The following is a 12844-nucleotide window of genomic DNA, read 5'->3' as shown; positions in this document are numbered from 1 at the left end:
GCCTCAGCCTCCCAAAGTGCTGGGATTATAGGCATGAGCCAACACGCCGGGCCTATTTTAAAAAAAAGAAAAAAAAATGAAAAGGAGAAGATAAAATTATCATTATTCAGTAATGATATGATTATTTAGCTATACCTGTTATTCTCTAGAAAACCAACTGGAAAACTATTATAGATAATATTAGAATTCTTAACGTGGCTAGGTATAAAATTAATACTCGAAATTTAATAGCATTCTCATATTCAAACAACCACATAAAAGTTATAAAACAAAGTAGAAACCCCGGCCGGGCGCGGTGGCTCACGTCTGTAATCTCAGCACTTTGGGAGGCCGAGGCGGGTGGATCACGAGGTCAGGAGATTGAGACCATCCTGGCTAACATGGTGAAACCCCATCTCTACTAAAACTACAAAAAATTAGCTGGGCGTGGTGGCAGGTGCCTGCAGTCCCAGCTACTTGGGAGGCTGAGGCAGGAGAATGGCGTGAACCCGGGAGGCGGAGCTTGCAGTGAGCCAAGATGGCACCACTGCACTCCAGCCTGGTTGACAAAGCAAGACTCCGTCTCAAAAAAAGAAAAAAGAAAGTAGTAGAAACCCCATTTACAATAGCAACAAACAAGATAAACACCAAGGAATAAACAGAATAAGAAATGTGAGACTCCTATATGAAAAAAAAACAACTTTTTAATGTTGATAGATGCAAAACAATACTTGAATGACAATAAATACACATACTGTTCTTTTTTTTTTTTTTTTTTTTTGAGATAGTGTCTTGTTCAGTCGCCCAGGCTGGAGTGCAGTGGCACAATCTTGGCTCACTGCAACCTCTGCCTCCCAGGTTCAAGCAATTCTCCTGCCTCAGCCTCCCCAGTAGCTGGGATTACAGGCACCTGCCACAAAGAACAGCTGAGTTTTATATTTTTAGCAGAGATGGGGTTTCCCCATGTTGGTCAGACTGGTCTCAAACTCCTGGCCTCAAGTGATCCGCCTGCCTCAGCATCCCAAAGTGTTGAGATTAAAGGCGTGAGCCACCGTCCCTGGCCACATATACTGTTCCTGAACATAAAGAAATGCATATAGACCCTGTTTTTGAACCTCAAAATGATGTCAATTATCTCTAAATCTATAAATATAATACAATACCAATAAAAATACCAACGGGACAGAGGAGCAGGACTTGGTTAGCTAATTCTAAGTCATATAGAAAAATAAACAAAGAAAACTTCCCAGGAAAACTCTGGGAAGTAGAATGAGGGAAGATGATAACCAAGGAATGGAGTCATTAGGTATAAATAGGTAATCTCATCAATGAAACAGAATAAAAGTCCAGTAATAACCTCAAATTGTAGGAACTAAGTCCACCTATAGACAACATTTCAATCAGCAGGGCAAAGCTGAACTAAATGAAGGACACTGCCATAACTGGGCAGCCATCTGGAAGAAAAGTAAAGTTGGATTCCCACCTCGACACTTTATTTAACTTACATTTTGTGTGGGTAAGTGCATTTAACTTAAAAATAAAATTACAGAAGTACCTGGAGAAAACACAAGAATATTTAATTCGAATTAGAAATAATAATAAAATAGGAAAGGCCTTTCTTATGACACAAAACCTAGACTCTGAAAAGACTGATAAATTTAACATTTATTTAATTTCTGATGAAAAAATAGACCATAAACAAAGTCAAATGCAAATGAAAAACTGTGAAAAATATCTGCAACATGTGTCAAAGGCTAAGAACTGATTTCATTAAAATACAGAGTGCCTATAAACCAGGGGTCCGCAACCCCCAGGCCATGGACCCCTGGTACCGGTCCATGGCCTGTTAGGAACCTGGCCAGCCACACAGCAGGAGGTGAGCGGTGGGCGAGTGAGCATTCCCGCCAGAGCTCGGCCTCCTGTCAGATCAAGCATTAGATTCTCATAGGAGTGCTAACTCTACGGTGAACTGTGCATGCAAGGGATCTAGGCTGTGTGCTCCTTTTGAGTCTCTAGTGCCTGATGACCTGAGGTGCTACAGTTTCATCCCAAAACCATTCCCCCGCACCATCCCCGTCCATGGAAAAATTGTCTTCCACGAAACTGGTCCCTGGTGCCAAAATGATTGGGTACTGCCTTTATAAACAATATGAACCATCCCAATAGAAAAATGAACAAAAAATATAAACAGGTCTATAGATAAAGGAAACAAATAAATGGCTCTTATATCTACCTATTGAAAAGACACTTAAGAAAAATATTCCTATTAAACTGACAATTTAAATAACGTTTGATAACCCACTCCGTTACCAAGAGAACAAGGAAGACAGCACTCGAACACCAACAGGGAAACATAAACTTGAAATTTGACAGTATCTATCAAAGTTTAAGCAGTAAACATATATCCTTTGACCCAGAAACTGTACTTCTACAAATTTATCCTAAAGAGAGACTCTCTCATGTGCAAAAATTATATATGTATAGGGATATTCATTGCATCACTATTTGTATTAGCAAGATTGTAAACATTTTAAACACCCATCCAAACAAAGGAATGCTACCATCTCCACAAAGTCCCTCCCGTTCCCCCTGCACCTGGAAAAAACATACAGGAAATGTATCATTGGTTGCTTCTAGGGAAGGCAGTCAATTAGCTGGGGTCAAAGGAAGAAGAAAAACTTGTCTTTTACCATGTACTTTTTTGTACCATTTGGATTTTATACACATTACTTACTTAAAATTTTTAAGTTAAGACTACAGTATTATTTTTACCCAGCTTTACCAACTGTTACATTTTTCCTTCTTTTTCTGTGTCAGTTTTCCAGTTCCCATGTTAGCAACAATGTTTAACTGTTTTCCCAGCTAATCACGGTATTTAATCAAACTCACACAGTTAAATCACAACAGCTACCTGAATTCCATTGCCCCATGATCCCCGCACTCCTGAGCTCTCTCTGCATACTTATTCTACAAAAAGCACAATTCCCTGTTTGTTACTGGGTGTATAGAAATTATGAGTTAGTAAAAATCCAGGAGTAAAAAGCTATTAATTTCTTGGCCTATGAGGCAAACACATAATCACTACCGAACTTTAGAAAACAGCAGAAAGGCAAGTGCTTAAAAAACGGTTTCACAAACTATCGTTTGTCCTGTTGCAATGGATGCAGAGTCTAATCCACTACTTTACATTAAAGAACCTGATTTGGGCCAGGCACAGTGGCTCACGCCTGTAATCCCAACACTTTGGGAGGCCAGGGCGGGTGAATCACAAGATCAGGAGTTTGAGACCAGCCTGGCCAACATGATGAAACCCCGTCTCTACTAAAAATACAAAAAGTAGCACAGTGGTGCATGCCTATAATCCCAACTACTCAGGAGGCTGAGGCAGGAGAACTGCTTGAACCCGGGAGGCAGAGGCTGCAGTGACATTGCGCCACTGCACTCTAGCCTGGGCGACAGAGCAAGACTCCATCTCAGGAAAAAAAAAAAAAGAGAGAGAGAGAACCTGATTTTAACCATCTATCCAGAGTCAATGTGGCTAGAGGATTGAACCACACTAATCAAACTCACTAGACACTAACGTGTTATATATAATGCCAATGCATTTAGAATTTTAAAAATATATGTATATGGCATATATATACGTATATGTGTGTATATGTATACGCACATACATCTCAAGAGTATCAAATCATGCATATCAAGGAATCACACACAAATGGTAAAGTACGCCCAAGGAGAGCCACATGATGCTATGAGTGTTACAGAGAGAAGAGGCCAAGTCAGAAAGGTCATGGAAGGCTTCCATGTAAAAAACATTTTGATCAAACTGAGATCTAATGGAAGAGAAGTTAAAACAAGAGAATGGAATGAGGAGTAAGAAGGTTCTTGGATGATGGAAAAGCTTGTGCAATGGACCTGGGGCAGGAGGAAGCATGATACATCCAAGGGGGCAGAAAAAGATCAACGACCAAGAGAACGTAACACAGGATTAACTGTAGAGTTAGAGAGGAGTCAGACGACACAGTGCCTTTGAGGCCATGTTAAAGATTTTCGCCTTATCCTAAGAGCAATAAAAAGGCTGTGAGCAGGGATGAGAATGTATTTGGGCTTGCAAAAAGACTGGTGTGCTATATGAATTGAAGGGCAGGAGTAGAGGCAGGAATACTGCTTAAAAAGCTCCTGCAGGAGACCTAAGTGAGGGATGGTGGCACCGTGGATTGGAGTTATGGCAGGAGTAAAAGAAACAGGGCTTGGTAAATGATTACACCTGAAGTGCAAGGGAGAAGAAAATATTGAGGAGGATGCCCAAGTTTCAAGTTTGCATAACTGGATGGATAAAGAAGCTATCACTGAAAGAGAATGAGAACACTCCAGAAAGACCAGGTTGTTTTGTTTGGTTTCATTGTGGGCTGGATGGAGGGTTGAGATGTAAAAAGTAAGAAAAAGTTCTAAGTATCAGTAACTGGAAGTCTTGGTAGAGAAGGATGAAAAATGGAACATGGGGCTGGCTGGGTGCTGTGACTCACACCTGTAATCCCAGCACTTTGGGAGGCTGAGGCAGAAGGATCACTTGAGGCCAGGAGTTCGAGCCCAGCCTGGCCAACATCGCAAAACCCCATCTCTACCAAAAATAAAAAAAATTAGCCAGACATAGTGGCCCGCACCTCTAATCCCAGCTACTTGGCAGACTGAGACAGGAGAATTGCTAGAGTTCAGGAGGCAAAGGTTGCAGTAAGCCAAGACCATGCCACTGCACTCCAGCCTGGGCCACAGAGTGAGGCTCTGTCTCAAAAAAAAAAAAAAAGACAAATGGGATTTAGAGGTCAAAAGAGAGAGACAGTGAGCTATAGTATAATTTTTTTTCTTGTTTTGTTTTTTTTTTTTAATTTTTAACTTGAGATGTGGTCTTGCTTTGTTGCCCAGGCTGGCCTTGAACTCCTAGGCTCAAGTGATCCTCCCACCTTGGACTTTCAAAGTGCTAGGGTTACAGATGTGAGCCACTGTGACCAGCCGCTACAGTACACTCAAAAAAAAAAAAAAAAATTGGCTGGGCACGGTGGCTCACGCCTGTAATCCCAGCACTTTGGGAGGCTGAGACAGGCAAATCACCTGAGGTCAGGAGTTCAAGACGAGCCTAGCCAACATGATAAAATCCCGTCACTACTAAAAATACAAAAACTAGCCAGGCGTGGTGGTGGGCGCCTGTAATTTCAGCTACTCAGGAGGCTGAGGCAGGAGAATTGCTTGAGCCCGGGAAGTGGAGTTGCAGTGAGCTGAGATCGCAACACTGCACTCCAGCCTGGAGGACAGAGCGAGACTCCATCTCAATAAATAAATAAATAAATTTAAAATAAAAGGTTTTATCTCCAAGGCCCGTCAACCAAGCCTAGACATCCTATTCCTCCTCATCACCTAAAATCTTTTAAAATCTATCAAAATGCAAGAAAAAGGAGAGGCTTAAAATGCAATACCTAGGAGAATAAAGAATTGGTATGAAAGAATTTCAAACTACATAATACATTGAGGTATCAGATGTGTCCCAATGTTGAGAATGAGTAAAGGAGCAACGAAGTGTCAGTCAAGAGAAAAGGGAAGCAGTAAAAAGAGACTGATGACCCCGATTTACAAATTTTCACAGTTTAGACACGTTTATCTTTACCTCCGGACAAATGGCTGTTCTTGGTCTTGTGTGCTAAGGGAATGCAGAAATAGCTCCACACGGAAGCCCCTTGGCAGAAATCATGGCTTCCACTGCCATCACGTGGTTGCAGTGAGGAAGTGCACCAAGCAGGTTCTAGGAACCTAGGAATGCCTACTTGAAGTCCATGGTATAATTAATTCCTGATCAAAGACCTAAAGATTGCAGTAGCAGAGGGCAAACTGGTGACAGTGTTTGCTAAGAGATTCATCTTCTAAGCTGTCAATGCACAAAAATCTAAGTTTTTATTATTAATTGGGAGTAAGAAAAAAGATTGCTCCTTTTTTCTTTTTCATGTTAAAGATCATATATTTAGCAATTCTAGGATGCCCAGTCTGATGTTAACGTCTCAAACCCAACTTCTGGTATATTATATGACTACTTACAAATGCCTCGATTTAATTTTAATAGCGCATATAAATGGGGTAATGCACATTTCTAGCACACATCAATAACCTCATCACAAACATAAGCAATTGTCTCATTAAATGTGCTAAATTCCCTTTGTCATCTTCAATTTAATCAAATAATAATTTTTGACTACTTAGAAGTGTAAGGCACAGTCTTAAGCACAATTCAAAAAAATTCATCATGTTCTCAAAACCCATCAGCTAAACAAATATATGACTAATATAATCAATATTATTCACAAAAAACACGATGAATAATTAACACATCATTCCTGATAGTTCTTTTCATAGTAAAAATAAGCTTGCCCAGTGGGATATTTGACGTTCTCTGCACTATTTAATTCCCTACCTCCCTTCTACTAGATTTAATATTCAATTACAAACGTACCTCTTTATAATTGTCTACACATACATATCCACTTGATTTTATTTTGTTTTCAAAAGCATCTGAACTCAAGGCTAGGGCACTGTAGATCAAAATGTCAAATAATTGTACTGGGTACATTTTTCCAATTCTCAGTTGTTTTTATATTGTAAACACAGCATAATTTTGTCACTAAGTATATTTTTGATCTTCACTTTCTCCCCTTAAAACCTAGACACCATTATCCTTTCTATCTCTGAACATTCCAACTAGTTTTCCCTAATCCTCTAGGTTCTCTTTCCCATACACTTCCCAGCCAACACTCCCCCACCCCTTTCTTCCGTTTCAGAATGCCTCTTACACACACACCCCGTGTAGTTTTTACAAAATCACTCCTTGGAATGCGCTTCCCTCTTCCCTCCTTAACTTGGCACCCTTTTTGAAATAATTTCCCACAGCTAGGCGCCAATGTCTTTCATTTACAAGATCAAACTGCGGAAAGGGAAGAGATTGGGAATGGAGTAACCGAAACATTTGGAAATGTCAATGAAACAGTGGCCTCTCCTTTGAAAAGAAAACACAACTCTCAGCACAGAGCTTTCAACAGAGCACAGATACTTTTCTTCGCTGTGCTCCTGTTCCCTCCCTGACCTCAAAGACACCTTCCCTTTTCTCTGATCCCCAGTCCCTCTGCCATGCGTGGGGCCTGCCTTTCCTCCTCCCAAGGAAAAGAAAGCCAGGGAGAAAAAGAAAAGGTAGCAGTCACCTTCCCGCCCGCCGCGCCCGCAAGCGGTCAGGACCCTGTCCCACGACTCACCTGGCAGGTGCGGCCGCCCGGAGAGTTGCACGAAGCGGTTGAGCTGGCCAGTCCCCCGACCCCCGCTGCCCCCACTGCCCCCGCCGGCCCCGCTACCTCCGCCACCAGCGCCGGCGGCGCCTCCTCCCCTCCGGCGGTTCCTGTCCCAGCCCTGGGCGGCCGACATGACCCGCTAACGATTGCCGCAGCCCGGTCCCGTCAGCGCCTGACCCGGCGGCACCAGCGGAGCCTCCTTCCTGGGCTCCACCAGAAACCCAGGAGACAGGGGAAGGGGGCAGCGCCCGGTCCCACCAGAGACCAATGACTTACCGCCTTGGTGAAAGACAGCCAACGGTCAGTCGTTTTCTTGGTAGGTGGAGGGAGGCGGAGAGAAACGTGGTAACCATAGCTATGGCTAAAAAAAAAAAGTGGGGGGAGAGAAAGGCAGAAGCAGCCACTCCTAGCTCTCATCGTCCGCGCTGGGCTGGCCGGCGTCAACGACTCCTGCGGGGCCAGGCGGGCCAATCGAAGGCCGAGTGTCAGAGGCCGCGCCTGCGGAAAGACTCCCGGGGACGGCCAGTGCCTCAGGCTTCGTTAGGATTCAGGAACTCTTTCCCATAAACACTGCAATCAGACACTGGATATACGCATAATACACATATTTGGGGGCAAGACGGTATTCTGCCAGCTTTTCAGACTGAGATCCCATTCCCTGACGGTTGACACACACAAAGGGCTTGCTTGGGGTCCGGGTAGGTGAGGGGACCCACGGGCGGAGTCAAAGCTAAAATATAAGAACCAGATATTCCTGGGTTTCATTTGTCTTTCAGTCGGATTAGCTGCACTCGTCCCTGTATAAGCCACGTCCCAATCAAACAGTTTTAAACCTGGTTAACAAATATGGGAAAATGTTCACCCTCACCTGTAATCTTAGAAATACAAAATAAAACCCCAATGAGAAACCATTTCTGGTTTATTACATCAGTAAAGACTTTTGAAATAACACCTGACAGTGTGTGGAATGCCAAGAAAAAGGTATTCTCATAGATGGCTGATGGCTCTGTAAATATTTTTGTTCGCTGAAACTCCTTTTGGCTAGTAGAAAATTTTAATCAGCTTGGAAGATACATAATAAAAGGAAATGTAAAATTAAATAAAAGGCAGCAACGGGTATGGAAGATCAAGATCAAAGAAAATTTTAGATGTGCCGATCAGGAGTTTCTATTGTTCCAAAATTAAACAGAAATTTTGGCTTGAAACTTACTGGGCGCAATGCAAACTGGGAAAACAGACTATACACTGATGTTTCTGAATGATAAGGAAAAAGCATATCAAATTCTTCAAGGGAAACAAAACTTTTCAAGGTCCTTAGATGTGATAGATTTTTTTTTCTTTTGCATTAGAAGAACCTTATATGGTTGCAGAGAAAAAAAAGAGAGAAACTCTGCTGGAGCTGAGGACAAATACCCTTTGTACCTGGTGTGCAAATTTCTGGTCGCCACTGGCACTGCCTCCTTGTTTTCCTACTTCCAGTCCCTGTAGGCAGAGATGTTTTAGCCACTAGCACCATAGTACACTGCTTATGAAAATGATTGAGACTTGAAAAAAAAAAGCCTATGGTTCTAAAATATAAAAACCAAAATTAATATATGTTGACTTTTTTTTTTTTGGAGACAGAGTCTTACTCTGTCGCCGAGACTGGAGTGCAAAGGCATGATCTCGGTTCACTGCAACCTCTGCCTCCCAGGTTCAAACAATTATCCTGCCTCAGCCTCCCAAGTAGCTGGGATTACAGGCATGTGCCACCACACTCTGCTAATTTTTTTTTTTTGAGACAGAGTCTCGCTCTGTTGCCCAGGCTGGAGTGCAGTGGCGTGATCTCCGCTCACTGCAAGTTCTGCCTCCCGGGTTCACGCCATTCTCCTGCCTCAGCCTCCCGAGTAACTGAGACTACAGGCGCCCGCCACCACGCCCAGCTAATTTTTTGTATTTTTAGTAGAGACGGGGTTTCACCGTGTTAGCCAGGATGGTCTTGATCTCCTGACCTCGTGATCCGCCCGCCTCGGCCTCCGAAAGTGCTGGGATTACAGGCCACCACGCCCGGCCCACACTCTGCTAATTTTTATATTTTTAGTAGAGATGGATTTTCACCATGTTGGCCAGGCTGGTCTCCAACTCCCGATCTCATGTAATCCACCCGCCTCAGCCTCCCAAAGTGATGGGATTACAGGCGTGAGCCGCTGCGTCTGGCCAGTTTTTTATGTATATAGGCAAAATGCAGTCTTACACATTTTACATGTTTAACCTGTCTAATCCTCACAGAAATCCTATGAAATGCTGTTTTCCCAATTTGCAAAGCGAATTTATAGAGATAGGGCTGTGTGTGGGGATGAGGGGGTGGTTTTACCTTGTTGCTCTGGCTAGTCTAGAACTCCTGGCCTCAAGCCATCCTCCTGCCTTGGCCTTCTAAAGCATTGGGTTATAGGCATGAGCCACCAAGCCTAGCCAAAGTAGATTCTTAAGTAACACTTTTTAATTAATCAACTGGGAGAGATGAAATAAGAAAATAACATAAAGTTTTGGCCGGGCGGGATGGCTCATGCCTGTAATCCTAACACTTTCTGTAATCCCAACCCTTTGGGAGGCCGAGGTGGGTGGATCACCTGAGGTCAGGAGTTCAAGACCGCCTGGCCAACAGGGTGAAACCCCGTCTCTACGAAAAATTCAAAAAAATTAGCCAGGCATGGTGGCAGGGTGCCTGTAATCCCAGCTACTCAGGAGGCTGAGGCACGAGAATTGCTTGAACCCGGGAGGCAGAGGTTGCAGTGAGCCGAGATCGTGCCATTTTCACTCCAGCCTGGGCGACAGAGCAAGACTCCGTCTCAAAAATAAATACATACATACATACATACATATATACATACATAAAAGGGCCGGGTGCGGGGGCTTTCCCAGCACTTTGGGAGGCCGAGGGGGGCGGATCACGAGGTCAGGAGAGGGAGATCATCCTGGCTAACACGGTGAAACCCCGTCTCTACTAAAAATATTAAAAAAAAAAAAAAAAAAAAAAAAAAAAGTCCGGCGTGGTGGCACGCGCCTGCAGTCCCAGCTATTCTGGAGGCTGAGGCAGGGCAATCGCTTGAACCTGGGAGGCGGAGGTTGCAGTGAGCCAAGATAGCGCCGCGGCACTCCGGCCTGGGCGACAGAGCGAGACTCGTCTCAAAAAAAATAAATAAATAAAATAAAATAACATAAAAAGTTTTAGTAGTCCCAAGATTTGGCTCAATAGTTATATGGGTAACTGCTATGATTCGAATGTGTCCCCCACAGTTCATGTGTTGGAAACTTAATCCCCAATGCAACAATCTGGAGAAGTGGAACCTTTAAGAGTGATTAGTACCTGAGGGTTCTGCCCTCATGAATGGATTAATGCTGTTATGCCAGGAATGGGTTAGTTATCTCAGGAGTGGGTTCTCAATAAAAGGATAACTTTGGTGCTTCTCTCTCTCTCGCTCTCTCTCTCTCTCCCTTTCTCTCTCTCTCTTCCTCCTTCTCTCTGCCTTTCCCTTTCACTCTCTCTCACCCAATGTGATGCTTTCTACCATGTTAAGAAGCAGCAAGAAGGCCCTTTCCAGATATGGCTCCAGGATCTTGGACTTCTAAGCCTCTAGAACCATGAGCCTAATAAATTTCTGTTCACTGTAAATTATTCAGTCTGTGGTATTCTCTTACAGCAGCATAAAATGGACAAAGACTGTAACTCCACTGTCTTTAAAGTTAGTCCTAGTGTTAAAAATAATGGCCAGGCACGGTGGCTCACACCTGTAATCCCAGCACTTTGGGAGGCCGAGGCAGGTGGATCACCTGAGGTCAGGAGTTCGAGACCAGACTGACCAATATGGAGAAACCCCGTCTCTACTAAAAATACAAAATTAGCCAGGCATGTTGGCGCTCGCCTGTAATCCCAGCTACTCAGGAGGCTGAGGCAGGAGAATCGCTTGAACCCAGGAAGCAGAGATTGCAGTAAGCCAAGTTACCTCCATTGCACTCCAGCCTGGGCAACAAGAGTGAAACTCTGTCTCAAAAAAAAAAAAAAAGTACATCCTTACTGTATAATCTTAAATAAACAGAAGAATATAGAAAAAAGGTGAAACTTTCCACTTCACCCTTCCCCTAGTCTTATTCTCCTCTTGGAAAGACTATTAGCAGTTTGATGGCTAGGCTCAGTGGCTCATGCCAGTAATCCTAGCACTTTGGGAGGCCGAGGCAGACAGATCGCTTGAGGTCAGGAGTTCCAGACAAGCCTGGAAAACATAGTGAAATCCCGCCTCTACAAAAATTAGCCAGGCACGGTGGTACGTGCCTGTGGTCCCAGCTACTCAGGAGGCAGAGGTAGGAGGATTGCTTGAGCCCAGGAAGTCAAGGCTGCAGTGAGCCGAGATCACACCACTGCACTCCAGCCTGGGTGTCAGAAAGAGATCCTGTCTCAAAAAAAAAAAAAAAAAAAAAGACTGTTAACAATTTGACATAGGCCAGGCACAGTGGCTCACGCCTGTAATCCCAGCACTTTGGAAGGCTGAGGTGGGTGGATCACCTGCGGTCAGGAGTTTGAGACCAGCCTGGCCAACATGATGAAACCGCATCTCTACTAAAAGTACAAAAATTAGCTGGGCATGGTGGCAGGCACCTGTAATCCCAGCCACTCTGGAGGCTGAGGCAGGAGAGTCACTTGAACCCATGAGGCAGAGGTTGCAGTGAGCTGAGATCGTGCCATTGCACTCCAGCCTGGGCGACAAGAGTGAAACTCCATCTCAAAAAAAAAAAAGAAAATAGAAAAAAACGCAGTTTGATACAGTTTTAGTTCTCTTTCTATGTAAACACGTACACATTTGTAGACCTATGCAGTACTCCTGTTTTTGCTTATTACATAAATGGGATTGGGGATTGTACAGAATGTATTCCGCAGATAGGTTCGTGTTATTTTATACAATATGTCTTAGAGAGCTCTATACATTATTTTTTGTGCGTTTTATTTTGGTTTGGTTTTTATTTGTTTTTTGAGACAATGTTTCATCTGTTACCCAGGCTGGAGTGTGTGATGCAATCTTGGCTCACTGCAGCCTTGACCTCCTGGGCTCAAGCCATCCTCTCACCTCAACCTCCCAAGTAGCTGGACGCAGGCAGGCATGACCACGCCCAGCCAGTTTTGTTTATTTTTAATAGAGATGGAGTTTCACTGTGTTTCTTTTTTATTTCTTACTTTCTTTCTTTTTTTTTTTTTTTTTTGACTCTGCATTGCCCAGGCTGGAGTGCAGTGGCACCATCTTGTCTCACTGCAACCTCCACCTCCCAGGTTTAAGTAATTCTTCTGCCTCAGCTTCCCAAGTACCTGGGATTACAGGCACGTACCACCACACTCGGCTAACCTTTTTTGTACTTTTAGTAGAGACAAGGTTTCACCATGTTGGCCAGGCTGGTCTCAAACTTCTGACCTCAAGTGATCCGCCCACCTCAGCATCCCAAAGTGCTGGGATTAAAGAGGTGAGCCACCACATTTGGCGTACATCGTTATTCTTTTTTTTTTGAAGACTACA

General features: G+C 43.7%; 1 protein-coding gene across 3 annotated transcripts in view; it reads right to left on the bottom strand.

The window, feature by feature from the left end:
• Positions 1-7547, bottom strand: part of KLHDC10 (kelch domain containing 10) — a 65446-nt gene extending 57899 nt beyond the window's left edge. The window contains exon 1 of one of the 3 annotated variants that reach the window (XM_055284000.1): positions 7272-7547. In XM_055284000.1, the coding sequence (XP_055139975.1) occupies positions 7272-7437 (166 nt within the window). In that variant the 5' untranslated portion in view covers positions 7438-7547. The remainder of the gene's footprint in view (positions 1-7271) is intronic. The other 2 variants (XM_055284002.2, XM_063641631.1) reach the window with 2 other exon arrangements.
• Between the last annotated feature and the right edge of the window lie 5297 nt (positions 7548-12844).

Source organism: Symphalangus syndactylus, chromosome 6, assembly GCF_028878055.3.
Source record: "Symphalangus syndactylus isolate Jambi chromosome 6, NHGRI_mSymSyn1-v2.1_pri, whole genome shotgun sequence".
Lineage (NCBI taxonomy): Eukaryota > Metazoa > Chordata > Mammalia > Primates > Hylobatidae > Symphalangus > Symphalangus syndactylus.
Note: the sequence above shows the minus strand (reverse complement) of the source record. Positions and strands in the feature narration are given on the sequence as shown.